Here is a 20,330-nt window from a genome sequence, read left to right on the forward strand (position 1 = left end):
AGAGACAGAAAGCAGATTGGTGGTTTCCAGGGGCTGAGAGAAGAGGTTTAATGGGGGAGTCACTACTTAATGGGTTTGGGGTGATGAAAACATTTTGGAACTAGATAGAGGTGGTGGCTGTACAATATCACGAATACACTAAATGCCATTGAACTGATCACTTTAAAATGGTTAATTTTATGGTATATGAACTTCACCTCAATTTCAAACAAAACAAAACAAAACAAAACTAGTCTCCTTCCTCATCGTCAGTTCTCACCAAAAATGCGAAGAAATAGGATCTACTGCACTTATAGGGGTCAACCCCTTAGCACACTAAGATTCCCAGGAACTTCTCTTTTTCTCTATCCATATCTGTTCAACCCATTAAACTCGTAATTCTCCATTAGGATTCTTCAGTTAAACAGCTTAGTAACTACTGGAATTTAACATAAGAAAGTAAAGAGAAAAACATGAATAGCAACCAGATTAAGGACTGGCTTTTCAGGCACTAAAACCTTAAGCATGTCATACTATTGAGTGCCATAATCTTTAAAAAGAAAGAAACACACATGATTGACTTAATTAAAACAAGATAAGCATCTCAGCACCATCATTATCAAAAGAGAACTGTAATAAACAAGGAAAAGAAGGGCTATTCTAAGCAAAGATGCCTATTCAATTCATTATTAGTGAAATCTGGAGTCTAGGTAGCTGAGAGAGACACTGCACAGACTCAGAGATGATTTTGTGGGCCTCAGGCACATACAAAAATATTTCATGAGCAAAATTATTCAGAACATTTTGCAAAGAAATATAACTTTAAATGCCCCATTCACCAGGTGACTTATATTTGGAATGCTAAAGATTAGGCTATCTTCCCAGTTTCTTCAACTTTAAAATTGGCCCTGTAACCAGCACAGAAACAAACTATATTTATGTGTTGGTGGAATGACTACTTTTGAAAGCCTAACATTTTGAATCTCTACGTACCTATCTCTGTATCAATCTAACAGAATTAGAATAAGCTCACTATTCCTCACCTGTCTTTTCTTTCCAAATACAACTAACTAGTCAGACAACAGTGAAGATTATAATTGTAAGGCAACTGGAATTACTGTCAAGTTAAACTCCTCTGCTTGCCTTCAGGTGACTATTAAAAAGACCTTTAAGTGTCTGCTTAATCAGAATTCTCAATGGAAGAGGAGAGTCAGAATGGTGACTTGAATAATTATGGATGAAGATTAGTCAGTTTCAGATGAGGAAAGAGGTAAAACAAAAAATGGAAAGAGGTAAAACAAAAGTTTAAAGCAAGAGAAATTTAAGACATTATAATAACAATGCCTTAGGGGAGTTGTTAGATACTAGAATGGATTATTGGGGATAGATTATTAAAAAGAGAAGAGTCTTGCCTTTTTGGATAAATTTTACTCTAGCCAGAAGACAAGGGTTTAGACTAAAGACCTCTCAAGATAGAGCCTGAGCCTAGGATTTGGTAAAGAATGGAAGGAATCTTCGTTCATCCCTTAGCCTCCTGAGAACTGCTTAAAATTTAAAACCGGTTAATAATTAGAGTTTTCTGCTTTACGAACAGTAATTTAACTCAGAATTACCCAGAGAACGTATATGTAGCAGCAATGTAAATGAAATTTTCATAATAAAGCTGTCGGTTATCCTGGAAATCATTCATGTTGCAGTTGATCTCAGAGGAACCTGCCCCTTTAACAGTCAGAGTGATAAAAGGTGGCAGGGTGGGTTCGTCCCAGGCATAATCCAAGGAAGTCATGGGCTTCACTTCAGTTCGGAGCCTGGGTTCAGCAACGCCATGCTGAGTGAAGACAACCGGGACCTACAGTAAGGGCGGAGAGGATAAAGAGGACTTTCAGTCAGAGCGGTGGTATTGGAAAGTTATCAGTGCCTCCTAGGTTTAAGTCCCAGATCCTTCCCAAATGAACCTACGCAGCATATAACCACAAGTGAGGCTCATCATGTGGCCTCTTCAAATGCCTCTCTAATCATCTTCAAAATTGCAAAAAGCCCACCAATTAGACATGGGCCACAGCCTGTTGGGTAAAGGGTTTTGAGAAGCTCTGCCATGCCAGATACCTAGAGGAAGCTTCTCTGTCCTTTCAATGGCATCTAGTCTACCCTCAACCCCCTGGGATACACTTTGAACAAAAATTTTGGAATTCAGCTATGGAAAGTCACATATTTTAAGATGTAAGGCATAATTTAAAATAGAATCTAATGATTTCCATCTTGGCTTTACTTGGAAGATTCATAAAAGAGCTCACTGTAACTAAGCAACAGGAAGAATGCCTGCCCATTCTACCGGGCATTTGTCAATCTGATTCTGATTCCTCTCTCTCTGTTTATATGGAAATGTCTACAGAGGGCACCATGCCAACCAAACTATCTAGTCAAAATAAGTTCTGGGTACTGAGAAGTCTCTTCTGGACAAGGCTGCCCAGCAATCAAAATAACCAGCAGAAACCACCTCCCAATGGTAAGATTTCTAAGATCCTGTATGGCTTCTTTTGAACCCAAGTTTAAAATGTACTTCATTCATCATTATCTTAAGGGCAGTATATATTCCACTTTCCCGCATATGAAACAGCCAAACTGGCTCTCAACTCCCCTTGGTACCTTAGAAAAGTTGTCAATTCGGAAAGGAGGGGGTAACTGATCTGTATCACTAAAGGAGATCCTATAGGTAGCTCCTCGAAGAGTAATTTCCACACGCAGGAAGAAGCATTTTCCCAGAGTGTCTCTGCAGCAAAAGGAAACAAAAGAGGCTGCATAAAATGGAGGGAACAAGCTCCAGTTCACATTCTCCTCATACTTCTCATGATCACCACTGTGCGCTCTCTGATCACATTAAAAAAAGTAGAAACTGACAGTATAATCACACAGTAAAAAAGAATTCATTCAAGCAACTTTGAACAGCACGCTGTAACTGTATGAGATCTACAAATTTTACTTAGGGTTTGTTTTGGGTCTAGCGTCAGTGCAGCAAATGAGTAAATATTGGTTGAACTACATAAAATTGTTAATATTAGACTACTTTTGACCTAGAAAAGAGGAATTTCACATGGTTCAAACTAATATATTGATGTTATTGATAAACAGGGTTTGCACTGTAGGATGAGGGAAGGTGAGGAAGAATCCTGTGGAATGGAGGTACCAGTATGTGATCATAATTTACGTGGGTGTTGTGTGTGTGTGTGTGTGTGTGTACTTAAATACAGATAAACCACTGGAGAGAATGGAAAGAAAGCTCTTCCTTAGGGAAGAATATCAGTTAATAAATGTAGAAGAAATGAGAGAACCAGAAAAATCACCATTTTGCAACCACCAATGTAATAACTGATTCAGGTAAGAACCATCAAGCCATTGAGTGAAAGGTTTTGGGGAAACAGAACAGACACACAGTCTCAAATTATCCCCCCAATGGACTAGTCCTGTTTACAAAGAAGAAAAGGTAACTTCACAATACAGAGACCTGGTGGACACCAGCTAAACCAAATGATGATCGAATTTAGCAACATTAATAACAGGACCAACAGACGTCACAGGCCTCCGGATGTGATGCAGTGGGAAACACGTACCACCGCAGAAGCAGTATTCTTACCAAAAATGGATGGCCCAAATTTTTCTTTTTTGGCCCAAATTTATATATAAAAAACCATCAGAAAAATCCAGAAAATAAAACATTCTACCAGGCACCGGCTTGGACTCCAAAAATGTCAACGTCAATAAAGACAAAAAGGGAAAAGTGAGACTATGACTATTCTAGATTAAAGGAGATGAGATATACCAGCCAAATAAAATGCATGATCCTTCACTGGGTCCTAGATCTGGGGAGGAAGGTTGCTATGAAGGACATTTTAGAGAACTATTTATTTAAAAACATAATCAATATTAAATTTCTTCAGTGTGTAATGATAGGTAATAAAGTTTTTATGAAGTATCATGATGACTTCACATTACTTTCAAATGGTTTGGGAAAAAAAAATGTATGTGTGCAAGTGTGGAGAGAGAACAAGAACAGACCAAATGTTGAAATGTAGGAAATCCAGGTAAAAGAGGGGTGCCTTTGTACTACTCTTATAAGTTTTCTGTGGGTTTAAACTGTTTCAAAATGAAAATGTGGGGAAAGTAAAGGAAGGAAACAGCTGGCTCAGGTCCCTGCTCAGTAGTTTAGGGCCACACACTGAAACTATTTCAAAAGGATTAACAAAGGTACACAAGCCATCCTTCTGCCCACCCTCCACACCTTTTACTTCCTTTTCTTCTTTTTTGAAGTAACGATGAGTAACTTTTTGTTTAATTCTGAATTGGCTTCACACCACACAACTGATCTGGGCTGCCTCCACCAAGGCAGTATATAAACCAATGGTGGTTTCAGCTGCAGAATTCCTCACCTTCCCCTGCCCGCCCCCACCACGAAATCTTGTGGGGCAGGGGTCCCCAACCCCTGGTCCTCGGTGGACGGGGCCACACGGCAGGAGGTGAGCGGTGGGCAAGCGAGCAAGGCTTCATCTGCCGCTCCCCATCACTTGCATTACCACCTGAACCATCCCCCCACCCCACCGTCCGTGGAAAAACTGTCTTTGATGAAACTGGTCCCTGGTGCCAAAAAGGTTGGGGACCGCTGTTGTGGGGAACATATGATACTACCAGATAGGAGTTCTGGTTGAAGTAGGGATGAGGGCATTGGAGTCCTGCCCACTTTGCTCCCTTGACCTGTAAAGTCACCTCCTTAGACCCCAATGGCCCCTAGGAACATAGCTGGAAAACCACTATGCCAGAAGCAATTAACTCTAATAAGGGGGGGCCAGGGCAAAGGATAATTAAGAAAGGCACATCATCAACAAAAACAGAAACAAAGAAAAACCTCAGATAATGCATTTTTTTAGTCAAATATAAATACTATTTTGGATCATCTATTATTAAATTAGCCATTTTTCTGTTCCCTTGCAATAGTGTTCTCCATAAAGAACTAACCATAAGGTATAAATGATTAAATATTGCTTCTAAATGTGTTGAAATAGCACTGATTTCAGTGTCTTTAGCTTCAAAAAGCATTTGATGAAAAAAATTAAAGAGGACAGAAATAAATAGAAAGTCGTCCCATGTTCATGGATTAGAAGACTTAGTATTGTCAAGATGTCAATGCTACCCAAAGTGGATCTACAGATCTAATACAACCCCCATCAAAATTCCAAGTGTTTTTTTTTCCCCCAGAAATAGTAAAATTCAGATGGAATCTCAAGGGACTCCAAATAGCTAAAATAGTCTTGAAAAAGAACAAAGATGGAAATCTCACACTTCCTAACTTCAAAACTTATTACAAAACTACTGTAATTTAAAAAAATGTGTGATATTGGCATAAAGATAGAATATGAATGAATGGGATAGAGAGCCCAGAAATAAACCCTCACATACAGGGTCAACCAAGTTTTGACAAGGGTGTCAACACCATACCATGGGGAAAGGAAAGTCTTTGCAACAAATGGTGTTGGGAAAACTGGATATCCACAAACAAAAGAATGAAGTTGGACCCTCACCTTACACTAAATAGAAACATTAACTCAAAATGGATCAAAGACCTACATGTAAGAGCTAAAACTATAAAATTCTCAGAAGAAAACACAGCGGGGAAAGCTTCATAACACTGGATTTGGCAATGATTTCTTGGATACGACACCAAAAGCACAGGCAACAAAAGTTAAAATAGGTAAGTAGGACTACATCGAAATTAAAAACTGTAAATCACAGAACACAATCAACAGAGTGAAAAGGCAACGTATGGAACGGGAGAAAATATATGCAAATTATGTATCTCATAAGGGGTTAGTATTCAGAATATATAAAGGACTCCTACAACTCAACAACAACAAAAATAATTCGAAAATGGACAAAGGAGTTGAATAGACATGTCTCCCAAAAAGATGTACAAACGTCCAACGAGCACATGAAAAGAAGTTCAACATCACTAATCATTAGGGAAATGAGAATCAAAACCATGAGATACCACCTCACACCCATTACTATCAGAAGGGCAAAAAATAACAAGTGTTGGTGAGGATATGGAGAAATTGGAACCCTTGTGTGCTACTGGCAGGAATGTAAAATGGTGAAATGTAAATGGTGAATGTAAAAATGGTCCTACTATATAGCACAGGGAACTATATTCAATATCCTGTGATAAACCATAATGGAAAAGAATATGAAAGAGAATGTATATATACGTGTAACTGAATCACCATGCTGTACAGCAGAAATTAACACAACATTGTAAATCAACTATACTTGAATATATATAATTTCACCGCACTAGAGTGAAATAAAATGTAATGAACTATCACCAAAAAAAAAAAAAAAGGAAGTTCAACATGGACGCACCTTGAGAACATTATGCTAAGTGAAATAAGCCACTCATAAAAAGACAAATATTGTATCACTTATCTGAGATACCTAGAGTAGTCAAATTCATATGAAAAGGAAAACAGCGGTTGCCAGGGGTTAAGAAAGGGAAAAAGAGGAGCAGTTGTTTAATGGGTACAGAGTTTCCATTTTGCAAGAGGAAAAGAGTTTAGGAGATTGTTTGCACAACATAAATGTACTTAACACTAGTGAAGTTAAAAATGGTGAAGATAGTAAATTTTATGTTATGTGCCTGAGGCCCACAAAATAATCTCTGGGTCTTCATGCTATCTTTCTCATGCGGTATGTGTATTTTACCACAATTTTTAAAGTTTAATACACTTTTTTTTAAGCAATGGATGAAAGCAGAAAAAGAAAGCAGTCATCCTGTACTACTTGAGGCTGAATTTTGTTGATTTTTCTTAACAAGGACCTGAGGGTCACTGGGTTGGGCAAAGAAGGCCAGGTGATTTACTGAAACCGCATCAAATGAGAGAAGAGTTTGTACAATGTGCAAGAATAGACAAAAACATTTATAATCAAAGCTGCCATCTAAATGCTGACAGAGTTGTGGGTAACAGTGAGATCAGTACTACCCCCTGAACATGTGACCTCAGACGACAGCACGTGCACAATGGTCAAAACTGTCAATGTTCCCTTTAACTCACTGCATCAAAATGTTCACTCCTCCTTGCCTGGTCTTTGCAGTTTTATGACCTTTGAGCCAGAAACATATGTGTGCATTTCATGAAGAGTAGTCTTATTATTTATTACTATTTACAGCTTTATAAATATCTGAAATTTATATGGTATTTATAGCTTACTATTTACATTACTGCACCTCAATTGAGGCTACTTTTTGTCTAAATATAGTCTCTGAACTTACCTCATGTTGATATGGAAGGAATTATTCTTGTTGACTTCAAAGCCTCCAGACCAAATACAATTGGGAACATCCATCAATCGGACACATAACAGCTGATCGTAGTCATTCCGAGGCCAGTGGAACACCACACTGGAACCAGGAAGGGTGGAAATGTAACCTTCAGGATTGGCTGTTCCCTAAAACACACAGGATCATTGGCTTTAGTCAAAAGCCAAGTCAAGACGTAAATGCTTACTGAGTATCTATCTACTCTGAGCCTTGCCCTCTACCAGGAGCTATTTAGGATACCAAAGGCACAAAATGATTATTCACATCAAAAAACTTAGTGTTGATGGGGAGATAAGCCCTGACATTAAAACTCACTGCGCTATTAAATAAATACTAGTTAATCTTCAAAAGCAAGCTGCTTACCTGTCCCCTGGCAAATTCCCTCTGTGCAAATGCAAGCTTGTGAGATGATTTATTATCTAACAGGTAACGGGGAGCGAAGATTACCATACAGGTGTCGATATATCGGCCTCGGCCTTTCTTGACATCAATACCTACAAATAACAAGAACCAGTTCCATGAGTTAATCAGAAGGAAAAAAATTTGTGGTCTAAAAAAATTAAATAGCCTTCACAATTTCACTGAAAAAACAATTGTAGCTCCCAGAGAATCTGTCAAGGCTCCTAAGAATGGAATGAAAACAGCAACAGCACTCAAAGTATTATACTTTATTCCCATTTAGGCCTTAAAAAGTCTCCATGGCAACATCAACGTTCCCATAATTCCTAGCTTCTTCATAAGGTGTGTACAACTATAACAACAACTAAAACACACAGGTGTTCAGTTTGGTTTCCATTTATAAAACTAAGACAGGGACTTCCCTGGTGGCGCAGTGGCTAGGAATCCGCCTGCCAATGCAGGGGACACACATTCAAGCCCTGGTCTGCGAAGATCCCACATGCCGCAGAGCAACTAAGCCCGGGCGCCACAACTACTGAGCCTGTGCTCTAGAGCCTGCGAGCCACAACTACTGAGCCTGTGCTCTAGAGCCTGCGAGCTACAACTACTGAGCCCACATGCCACAACTACTGAAGCCTGCACGCCTACAGCCCGTGCTCTGCAACAAGAAAAGCCACTGCAATGAGAAGCCTGCCTGCCGCAACGAAGAGTAGCCCCTGTTCACCACAACTAGAGAAAGCCCGTGCGCAGCGATGAAGACCCAACACAGCCAAAAATAAATAAATTAAATAAATAAATTTATAAAAAAAACCAACTAAGACAGTTTATGTGATACATTTCTGCTTACACATGGGACACAAAATTTCCTCCTAGAGAACTTGCCCCTTTTACAGCATATTGTAGAAATTTCATATTACTTAACTGGCTTCTGCAACTGCCCTGAACTCAGCTGACTCTTCTAGTATTTTCTTTAAGCCCACTGCCCAAGAAGCCAGCTCAAACATAATGCTAGATGCTATAGAATTTATTCCTTCATAAAATAAATGTTTTCAGTACCTACTAGGTACTGGGGGAAAAAAAGGCAAACAAAACACATACCAAGGAAAAAAAGACATAGTCAATCAAAAGGAAATCTCAAAACACCAGGTTCCAAAAAAAGAAAGAAAAATGAAATAGCACTATATTCTTAGAAACTCTGCTAACAACTTTTAAAAATACAAAACTCAGTGGATGAATTAATTCATTCATTCAGACAATGAATAAAGCAACTATATTCAAGGCACTGGGCTGAGCACTGGTTATAAAATGATAAAAACGTTTATGGTAAAAATAATAAAAATAATAACAGTTATTGAATTCTTAATACATGCTACACCCTCCACCAAAGGCTCAACATTTAATTCTCATAACAACCTCTTATCAGTTAGGTATTTTCATTCCTTCATTTTTGCAGATGAAGAAACTAAGGCAGGGAAAGCTGGGTAACTTGCCCTGGGTCACGCAGCCAGTGGGTGGCATAGATGGATTTAAACCCAGGCAGCCTGCCTCGGGAGTCCTTGCTCACATCGTGATGGGACATATACAAGGACCCTACCAATAGTCAACAAGTATCAAGAGACCATAAAAAGAGAAGAGACCTTAGGATATGACAACTAGGTGTCCTGGATGTTCCAACGTAATTCCAATTATAAATATTCTGATCTGTTAACTCCCTAATTCACTTGTACTGGTGTTCCTTTAATTTAAGTCTCAAAAATAGCTGAAAGACTGAGCAAATCACAGAAACAAAATCACTGAAACTCTGTATGAAGCAGCCTTTACCTATTCAAGGGGTGGAGCAAAAAAATGTGAGGAAAAAGTAAAGAAAATTATCCTCAGCTGGAGGATCAGATACACTTGATTTCTTCTATTAAAAGTCTTAATGTCAACTTTAAAGTAGACAGCTTCCATGTCAAGGGAGCATACATGCAAATTCATGTTTTAAAAAACAAAAAGCTAACTCTACTTGGAAGAGAGTCTTCTACTAATAAACCTTCAAACACTTAAACATATCACTGACTCCATGGGATTCAAGGTAAACAGCTAAATGATACCATCTCAATTTTTCCTTTTATAACACGACTCTTTACATTGACACTGTCCAAAACAGTAGCCACTAGTCATACAAGATCACTTACACTAACTAAAATGAAATGAGAAATTCAATTTCTTTGTCACGCTCACCAGTTTTTAGTAAGGTACTCTCAAGTGCTCAGCAGCCACGTGTGGCTAGTGCCTCCTGATTGGACAGTACAAAATAGAACATTTCCACCTTCCCAGAGAGTTAAATGGTTTCCCAACATTCAATACTCAACAGTGCTTTGAGATCCTTGGAAATTATATATGAAAGGAAAGATGCACTGCTAACATTTTAAACCTGAGACACATTTAAATCAAGTTTGTCTTAACCCTTTGGAAAATCTGCGTGTTCCAGGTGGCCACGAGGCATACCGGTACAGCATCCTCCCCGTCCCTCACCACCCCGCCACGTCCAGAAGCTAAGCTAGTTAGGGCCTTCTAATTACCATAACCACCAAGTGCATTTTATTATATTTTTTGCCTCAAATGTGGACACCCCAGTTGTAATCCTACTTCTAACAGACTTCCCCTTTATCTGGACAAGTCACTTAACCTCTCTCTGCTTCAGTTTCAAGTAGAACAATGCTTCTTACCCTCTTAGGGTTTGCAAGTTTTAATGAATGCGTGGGAAATGCTTGGAGGATAAAAAGAATTCTAAGTGTTCCTATTATTCCCATGAAAAACAAGGATTCAAGCCAAACTGATACTCTCCTGACACAGGTGAGTCTGAAATTAAACAGAGCCTCAGACCTCAAAAGGGCAGTGTTCAGGTGGCTCCTTAGATCCCTAGGAGAATAGATCTGTGTTGATATCAATCTAGAATTCAGAGAACAGACACCTGACCCAATGCCAAATGAGAAAATCAGCACTTGCAGCGAAGCCAAAATGTATGGCCGACTTAACCCTCCAAGCCTGAAGTCATTGGCCCATGGTTCCGATTCTCCCACTGCCCCAAATATAACCCACCAATGTTATAGATCAGCCCTGGGCGGTTTCCTTGCTGGATGACTCTCAAAGCTCGGACACCACTACCACCATCCAGTGAGAAGCCCTGACACCAGCCCGGCATGCCTTCAGGATGAATCCCCCTTCCGATTCTCATCGTGCAGCTGTGGAGCAGAAAAGCAAAGATGTATACATTCTTCCATAAGAAAGTCTTATCTACCTGTTCTAATCAGGAAGCACTGCTGTGGCTATCAGCCAAAATTAGAACTCTAATACTGACTCTTCCACATTCTCATGTGATTCCCAAACACAGAAAGGCAATTAATCAGTGGTCAAAACTCTATCTTAGAGGTAGCCACAGTTCAATAATGTGTAAAAATGTACTGACCTCCACAACTAAATGCTTTAGGAGAAAACATTATGATTCTGTGAGCATAAGACAGGAGGAAAATGCTACGGTATCTGAAAAACAAAGATTCAAAGCAAACTGATATTTTCCTGACTCCGAAATACCCTGAACATATGAGAGAAGCATATACAGAAGATGCAGCTAGTGGTACACTCTTTCAAGGGCCTGGTACTATTGTAACAGCAAAGCACCATTTAGTTGGTCAGCGTCCTGTCACGGATCCTGGAAACATAATTCCTGAATGTGTGTTCCAGCTCTACCACTAACAAGCAATGTAACCTTGGGTGGGTAACTCTTTCTGAGCCTCAGTTTCCTCATGTAAAAACGAAACAAGGGGCTTCCCTGGTGGCGCAGTGGTTGAGAGTCCGCCTGCCGATGCAGGGGACACGGGTTTGTGCCTCAGTCCGGGAAGATCCCACGTGCTGCGGACCGGCTGGGCCCGTGAGCCATGGCCGCTGGGCCTGTGCTCCGCAACGGGAGAGGCCACAGCAGTGAGAGGCCCACGTACCACACACAAAAAAAAAAACACACAAAAAAAACCAAAACAAGATTCCCTGTGCTGCCTAATCTACTGAAATGTTGGGAGAATCAAATGAGATAGTCTATGTGGAAATGCTTTGGGGACTGTGAATTCCGTACACAAAACAAACTGTGTTTCAAACGTCAAGTCCTGGATGCTGACCACGTCAAGTGGCTATTTGTGGCCAGCACCCTGGTCAATCCTCTCCAGACTCCAGCAGCAGCCCAGAGTCCAGCCCTCCCTGGTAGATGCATCTGTATCCACTGGCAAGTACTACTCCTTAAGCCCTCCTGTAAGTTTGCAGCACATTTCTACAGATAATGGGGTATGGAATATTAGCAGTATCAGATACACTTAAGTATTTTTGGATTAAGGCTATAAATCAGAAGACCCCTGTAAAAAGAAGAATGCCAAAACCAAGAACAAACGTGAATTAATGCTCTACATGCAACGAGTGCTTTGAGATCTTGAAATGGCACATTTTATTTCAACAGAAAAAGAGATGGATTTCAAAACCTTACAAAAAAGGACCTGGACTAGATTAATAGGGTGGAGGCTCTACCAAAGGGCCATCCATCTCCCCTCTAAAGTCAGCTCCTCTGCCTGCTCTGAGAGCTTCCAGGGGAGAGAGACCGTGCAGAGAAGAGAACGTGTGGGTCTCTCTCCATCAGCAGAGTTATGAATAGAACTACTTCAATACACGGAAAATAAAACTGGCTTTCATTATAAACCAACCAAATGGTTTATTTTCAATATCGAGTAACACAGAAATTAGATCTGAAAAAATCCCATTAAGTCATGGTCCTGTTCCCCTGCCAAGTCAGGATTGTTATCTAGAGTATATTTCTACTTACACGGATCTACTAGAGCCTTTGCTAATTTCTCCCTTCCCTGGGAGCTTACTTCCCCTTCCCGTAGATGACTGCACTCACAGGCTTGGCTGCTCTTTGTCAGCGTAGCAGAACAAGAGAGGGCTCAGGCTCCGGGCCAGCTCATGCTCTTCAAACTGGCCTGCAGCATCCATTCTTGCATTGTCCTGTCTGAAGATCAGCGGGAGCCCTTTAGGAAGGAGGGGGAAAGTTTATATCAGTCCCAGCCAGTGTACCCAGGACACATACAAATAATAAAAGGAAAAAAATCACCAAGGGGGAAAATGGTGAAAACTGAATTTATTTGGTGGGCTTGCTCAGTCGTTGTCCAAAAGGCCAGTCTTGACCATGATTAAGCACTTCTTATGGAAACAGGAAAGTAAGTTTAGCAGCTTATACTGCTGAGGTAATCTGTTTGCATTGGCTCCATTTAGTTAGCTGAGCAGATAAATCTGAATTCCCACGACCAACTCCAAAGGCCTACTTGAGCATCCTCTGTACATACCTGTTTTGTTAATCAACCAATATGGAGCCGAAATGAAGATCTTTAAAGATCCTTCTGCTCGACACACGATCCGGATAGTGAGGTTCAGCTGCCGCCGGTTGATGTCATAGAGCCTCATTCTTACCATATAGTTTTGGGTTCCAGATGGAATAAGCAATTCTTTACAGAGTGGAAAATTTTCCAATGACACCCCTAAAGAAGATACAAGCTATTGTCTTTCAGAGTTCTCACTTTAGTTTGTCAAAACAGTCCACAGCCAAACTGAATTGGATTGCTCTGGAAAAATCAATAACCACGTATTCAACAGGCAAAAATCTCATTAGAATGGCCATCTTCCTTTAGCTGGGATGAGAATAAATACGGTCTAGAAGTCACACTAGGGAGTCTGAACTGCATAATAATTCGAAGAATGAAAGTACCCAAAGGTTATCAATAACAGCTCTGGTATTAAGAGTTTACTATACCTCAGGCCTTCAGCTGGGTGCCTGAAACCCAGTAAAGGCAAGTAGAGAGTAAGAGTTAAGGTTTTCTGCAGCCTCCCTGCCTGGCTTCAAATTCCCAGTCTGTCCTCACAGCTGCATGATGTGTGGCAAGCCATTTAACCTCACTGTGTCCATCTGCCAAATGGGGATAATAACAGTATCTACTGCTCGGGCTTCTTATTAAAAGTGACGATCCACAGGGAGCATGAGTGTGAAGATGAGGAGTGCTTGGTGTGCATGCAGTGATGAGGGGGGTGGGGGCAGGACATTCCCATTCCATACAGGGACTCAACAAATATTTGTTGAAGAAATAATAAATGTCAGGACAAAGACCTATTTTCTTTAAAACAGACAACCATAATTGCACTGTTTTTCTTTTCTAAATTAAGCTCAAGGATTTACATATTCAAAAATGTAAGCTTATCACTGGGGGACACATTGCTGAAGTTCAGTGAGTTTCAGGATCCCCATCAGTAAAATGGGGAAAACAGCTGTCCCTCTGCCTGAAACATCCATTGTTGTGAAGATCAAATGAGATGATGTTATGGAATCACAAAACTGTGAAAAGGTAAATATCTAAGTCCTTATTATTTCAACATGTCTACAACAGCCTTAAAGAAAACTTACTTCCTGTCCCAAATCCAGAAGTACCTTGTTGCTACATGTGCTACAAATATGATAATGACCCCCTCCCTTGACTTCATTCATCCCTACAAATGAAATTACTTGATACATTAACTATTCCAAACCTCAATGTCTTTGTCAGTAAAATGGGACAAATAACTATTGCTGTAAGGATTATATAAGATCAAGTATATGAAGGTATTTGACATACTGCCTGAAGTACACAGTACATGCTTACCTAACGTTTTTCCCTTTCGTGAAAAGAGAAGAGACATATGATTTTGCTCATTCTGCAGCTGGTAAAAAGCACCGTTTGAAAAGATGAAATGACTTCCTTTACTCACACATCCAGTGAGCAACATTAAGAAAAAAGGCTGTGTTGGGGCTTCCCTGGTGGCGCAGTGGTTAAGAATCCGCCTGCCAATGCAGGGGACAAGGGTTTGAGCCCTGGACCAAGAGGATCCCACATGCCATGGAGCAACTGGGCCTGTGCACCACAACTGCTGAGCCTGCGCTCTGGAGCCCACAAGCCACAACTACTGAGCTCTCATGCCACAGCTACTGAAGGCTGCGTACCTAGATCCTGTGCTCTGCCGCAGGAGAGGCCACCGCAATGAGAAGCCCACGCACCGCAACGAGGAGTGGCCCCCGATCGCCATAACTACAGAAAGCCCGTGTGCACAGCAGCGAAGACCCAACGCAGCCAAAAATATAAATAAATAAATTTATTTAAAAAAAAAAAAAAAGGCTGTGTTGAGTGCTTGCTCTGTAAATCTTTTAGTTTTGTTCGGGTTTTTTGTTTCGATGATTTTCTACATTAGAAGTTTTGCTTTTCTTTTTTTAACTGCATAAATCCTTTGAGCTGGCTTATTGAGGTATTATATGTGCTACAATTTCTCTAAAACTTTCCCAAATAGTCATAAAATATCCACTGACACGTTCACAGAATTATTACAGATAATTATTTGACTAAATCCTTACCCAGTTCAATGTTCTGGGAGGTATCAGCTGTGTGGAGAGCCACCTCCTTGCCAGGTTTCAGTGTCCCATTAATGGGCATTCCTTTAACATAAAAATCAAGTTCACAAGGTAGCAAGTTGCAGATTACCACTGTCGGCAGGAGATATATGGTATGCCCAGGCTGTCTGAAAATCTGTTTTGCACTGTCAGAAAATATGTTGGAGGGCATGTAATCTGGATAATTCTCTTTCTTTATGGCCACACAAAACCTAGGACGACAAAATGGTGTAAAAGTCATCAGCTTGAATGAAGAGCTTGAATTTTTTTCTCCTTAGCTAAGTATGAGACAGGATTACATTAAAATGGCACAATAATTTAGTAAGATATTTGCAGTTTTCAATCCAAACACATTCACTAAGGCATAATCAAATGACAATAAAACGTACAGATTTTAAATGTTCTGTCTGATGAATTTTGACAATTATAGACACCTCTACAACCATAACCCAAAACCAATTACAGAATATTTCTCTCACTCCAGAAAGTTCCCTCATATCCCTTTCCAATCAATATCCTCTCCCATCATTCAAGCAACCACTTTCTGATTTATCATTATAAATTAGTTGTGGCTGTTCTTGAACTGCATATAAATGGAATGATACAATATGTACAACTCTTTGTGTCTGGGTTTTTTTTTTGCATAACGTTAAGTTTCAACAACATTCAGCCATGCTGTTGTATGCATCAGTATTTCATATGGCAATGTGTGAATATACCATTTTTTAAAAATTCATTATCCTGTTGATAACCAATTGGGTGGTATCTGCAGATCAATTTAGCGAGAATGGAAATCCTAACAATACGTGAGTCTTCCAATCTGTGAACGTGGTTATATCTTTCCACTTAGTTATTAGGTTTTCTTTAATATCACTCAGCAACGTTTTGTAATTTTTAGGGTAGAAGACTGGTACATCATTCCTTAGACTGATTCCTGAATAATTAAATTTTTTTTGGTGGTATTGTAAACGGTGTTTTTAAATCACATTTTTCAATTGTTCATGGCTAGAATATAGCATATAATTATTGATTTCTATAGGTTGATCTTGAACCCTAAAATCTTGATAAATTTATTAGGTCTCATGCTTTTTTTAAAAAAAATTTATCAATTTTCAAATGTTAAGCTAATCTTAACTGGGATAAACCACACTTGCTGGAAGCTATTTGGTAGTATTTTGTCAAGAATTTTTGCATCTCTTCATGGGGGAATACTGGTTTGTAGCTTTCTTTTTTTGATAATAATTGTATCAGTTTTGGTATCAGGGATATGCTGGCCTCATAAAATGAGTCAGAACTATTCCCTCCTCCCCTACTTTCTGAAAGCGTCTGCAAAAAGCTGGTATGATTTTCTCCTTAAACATCTGGTAGAATTCACTAATGAAGTTATATGGTCCTAGAATGTTCTTTGAGTAAAGGTATTTTATTATAAATTAAATTTCTTTAATAGATATTGGGCCATTTGGATTTTTTGTTTCTTCTTTGTATTACTTTTGGTAATCTGTGTTTTTCAAGAAATTTGTCATTCCAGTGTGGAATTTATTTGTATAAAATTGTTCATACCTCTCCTTTTAATCCTTTTAATATCTGCAGGATCTATAATAATTCTCCATTTTTCATTCCTTATACGCTAATTTGTGTCTTCTCGCTTTTCATCATGATTGGTCTTATTAGAGGTTTATCAAATTTATGAATCCTTTCAAAAAGCCAGTTTTGACATTGTCGATTTTTCCTACTGTTTGTTTTCTACTTCATTGATTTCCATACTTATTTTCTTTTTCTCTTCCTGTTTCTATGTGTTTAATTTATTCTTCTACCTTAAGGTAGAAGTTTACATCAGTGATTTTACATCTTCCTTATTTTCTAATGCGAGCATTAAAAGCTATACATTTCCCTTTAGAACTGCTTTTGCTGCAACTCCTACATTTTAATATGTCCAGTTTTTATTATTATTCACTTTGAAATATTTCCTTTGTGATGTCTTTTTGACCATGGGTTGTTTAGAAATGTATTGTTTAATTTTCAAGTATTTGGGGGTTTTGTAAGCATCTTATTGTTTTGGTTTCCAGTTTAATACTATTATAATGATGAAATACATTGTGTAGGGTTTCAATTCTTTAATATTTATTGATCTTATGGCCCAGCAGATGGTCTCTCCCGATGAATGTTCCACACATACTTGAAATGAATGTGCAATCTGGAATTGTTGGTTACAGTGCTTTATAAATGCCCACCGTGACAAGCTGGTTGACAGCATTGTTCAAATCCGCTTATGTGTTTATTGTTTTTGTTGGTTTGTTTTATAAATTACTGACAGGGAAGTGTTAAAGTCACCGATTTTGTCTGTGTATTTATCTGTTTCTCCCTTTAGTCTCTCAACAACTGGCAAATCTCAATAAAGGGTACAGTGGAATTATTTACAGTCGTCTTCTACTCCTCTGTAAGTTTAACTAAGTGGATGCCTATTTTTGCTATAAAGGAAACTAAAGCTGATCATCTCTAATCTAAATAAGTTTAAAGTCTAAGTTTAGAAGGATCTAACAATAGCAATCCAGTATTTTTTCTAACATATGAATTTAGTAACATATTACTTGCACTCTTCAGAAGAGGAGACAGGAGTCTAAATGACAATATAATTTTGTCAGAGTCCCCATGAAAAGTCAGCACTAGGTGCATGAACCTTCACCCAAATTCCTTTGAGTCATTTGAAAAACTCCCAACCCCAGGATTTTGCTTCCCAATTTAGGAATGGGAACTGGTCATTGTTTTTTCTTCCCTCCCTACATGTCTTCTCTTTATGCTGATGCAGACACACCAGTTTCTAATCGTGTATGTGTGAGTAATGGGTTTGTGATTGTTTCTTCCATAAATATTAGATAAGTAACTGCCACGCTCCCGCCCACGGTTAACCCATGAATTCGTACGAACCTAACACTTAGGGAATAAAAGAACTTAAGGAGTAAGAACTTTAGGGCTTTAAATAAGCACAACTGAATCACTAAGGGTCCTTAGAGAAAGAATGAAGAAAAAATGGTAAAATATACATGTCACTGCTGTGCCACACATACCTGAAGAAACGGCTTTTTTCCGCATCCATAGAGTGGCACTCTCGTTTGCTGCTACTAACCTCTGTAGTCTTCACTACATTGGTCCAGTGAATAGGAGCCTTACAGAAAAACACACCCAGTCCTTTGGGCCGGGCCTGCAGCCGCCAAGAAGTGAGGTGTAAAGGCACGGCAAATGAATCACCTGGCATGATGGCGGGAAGGACCACGGGCTCTGCCACAGAAACACGGGTTAGCAGTTTCAGGAGTGGTTGCCCACCCCAAAGTCCATCTAGGGTAAAAGAAGGACAATGTCAAAACTTACTGTCTGGAGCTGATGGGCTGTCCAGTCTTAGTTCCATTGGCGTCTCAAGTCTGTTCTTCACAATGAGGGCTGATCGGACAGTGATCACTTTCCGAGCACTGCCTTCCATGGTCACTGCAAAGACGACCCGGACAGGTGGGAGTGAAGAGAACTGTGAAAAAGAGAAAAGTAATAAAGAGTTTAGCTGTGCTTTTGAAAAACATACAGAATACAATAATACCGACCAGAATGCCTACATCTAAAGCATCTTATTATTACTATAGCTCTTCAGTGAAATGAGTCATTAAGCCCTAAAACCACTCCACTTTAATAGGAGTGAATACTCTCTTAATACTCACTACAGTAACAGCCAATTCTAAAGAGTTGTTTGTACTAGTACACCTTTCACAGGAAAAATAACTTTTTTTTCTAAATGTCATAAAATTTACTCGATATGCCCATACACTATTTGTTGACATGCCTATAAAAAAACCAACATTTGTATATCAAAGAACTTTAAAAACAAACTTCTTCTTCACAATAATTTTCTAAGTTCTGTTCAGTAATCACTCTTTTTCTGAACACCAAGAAACTCAAGATAATGGAGGGAAATCATTTATTTATGGTCTTGGTTGGATGCAGCCACTACTTTCTTTTTGCATACGTTCATTCACATACTCAAAACACATTCTGTACTGCTACCATGTGCCAGGAATTTAGCAATTTTTTTAAGTATAAAATTCCACATTAGGCATACCAAAGAGAAGGTTTCTAAAGCTATTATTCTGTGTATCCAGAACATACTGATAGTGCTTGTTGATGGGAGAAACAAATGACACGACATCCAGGCTTCCCATACTGCCAGTTGTTTTCATTAAAGCAAACAGTATGTGAAAACCAACCTAATAAACAATCAAATGACAAGCTCCATGTTTTGAACCAAACTTTCTAGAAAGTCCTAATGAAAAGGCAAAGTACAGTCTTCTAGGGTGTTATTAGAGGGATACAATCATCACCAAAGCTTCCAGTGACCCAGCCCAGTAAAGCCCCAGGAGAGCCAAGGCCCAATAACAGTTGTTTTAAATCTTGATCTTGTTGCCTCTATGCTTATCTGAAATTTCACATTTTAAAACTTACTAGCCTCAGGGAAAAGAAATTATAAGCAAAAACCTCAAAAAAGCATTTTAATGTCATCCTGTGGTGATGTTTCAAAAATCAGATGAGGGAAGAAAAAAATCTATTTTTCATTCTTAGTTATTTTCATGACCTTTGGGCCAAAACCTATAAAATATGTATAGCCATACAAAGGTTAATTTATATTTAACTTGGAGAGAAAAGGAGACCTTGGACTAAAACATTTGCCTTTTGTTCTCCTTCCCTGTAATATTCAGTCTCACATACTAAGTTAGGTGAAAACATTTTCTTGCAAGTTCTTGTAAAAGGAAGGAAATATTAATAGAAAAGGAAAAAGGTCCAGTGGTCATCAAGAACTATGTGTGTAAACACAGTGACACAGGAAAATCATACTCACATAAACCTGGGGATGGATAATATTTGTCCTACTGCTTGGGCTACCAATCTAAGAAAGATTCCAAAAGTCAGAGATTCAGTACAGACCTAAGATAACAGGCATCGTTAAATTCAATGACAATATAAGTTGCTTGAAAAGGTGGTTTTATAAATACTCTTAGGTAAAGTATGTTCTACTATGAAAAGAAAACATCTTGGAAAAAATGGGAACAGCAATATTCATTT

At 39.0% G+C, this 20,330-nt stretch overlaps 2 protein-coding genes across 13 annotated transcripts in view; one reads left to right on the top strand and one right to left on the bottom strand.

Moving 5' to 3' along the window:
* LOC117202358 (basic proline-rich protein-like) overlaps nt 1-20,330 on the top strand; it is a 447,146-nt gene that overhangs the window by 206,025 nt on the left and 220,791 nt on the right. The window lies entirely within an intron of this gene.
* The window catches only part of VPS13D (vacuolar protein sorting 13 homolog D), a 245,260-nt gene that overhangs the window by 125,713 nt on the left and 99,217 nt on the right, over nt 1-20,330 (bottom strand). For all 12 annotated transcript variants that reach the window (XM_033432975.2, XM_049695910.1, XM_049695917.1 and 9 more), the window contains 11 exons: nt 20,107-20,154; nt 18,597-18,747; nt 18,296-18,506; nt 15,195-15,442; nt 13,108-13,299; nt 12,666-12,792; nt 10,826-10,968; nt 7,706-7,836; nt 7,295-7,470; nt 2,626-2,749; nt 1,593-1,828 (listed from right to left, as the gene is read on the bottom strand). In XM_033432975.2, the coding sequence (XP_033288866.2) occupies nt 1,593-1,828; nt 2,626-2,749; nt 7,295-7,470; nt 7,706-7,836; nt 10,826-10,968; nt 12,666-12,792; nt 13,108-13,299; nt 15,195-15,442; nt 18,296-18,506; nt 18,597-18,747; nt 20,107-20,154 (1,787 nt within the window). The remainder of the gene's footprint in view (nt 1-1,592; nt 1,829-2,625; nt 2,750-7,294; nt 7,471-7,705; nt 7,837-10,825; nt 10,969-12,665; nt 12,793-13,107; nt 13,300-15,194; nt 15,443-18,295; nt 18,507-18,596; nt 18,748-20,106; nt 20,155-20,330) is intronic.

The sequence above is a fragment of the Orcinus orca genome, chromosome 1 (assembly GCF_937001465.1).
Source record: "Orcinus orca chromosome 1, mOrcOrc1.1, whole genome shotgun sequence".
NCBI classification, from domain to species: domain Eukaryota; kingdom Metazoa; phylum Chordata; class Mammalia; order Artiodactyla; family Delphinidae; genus Orcinus; species Orcinus orca.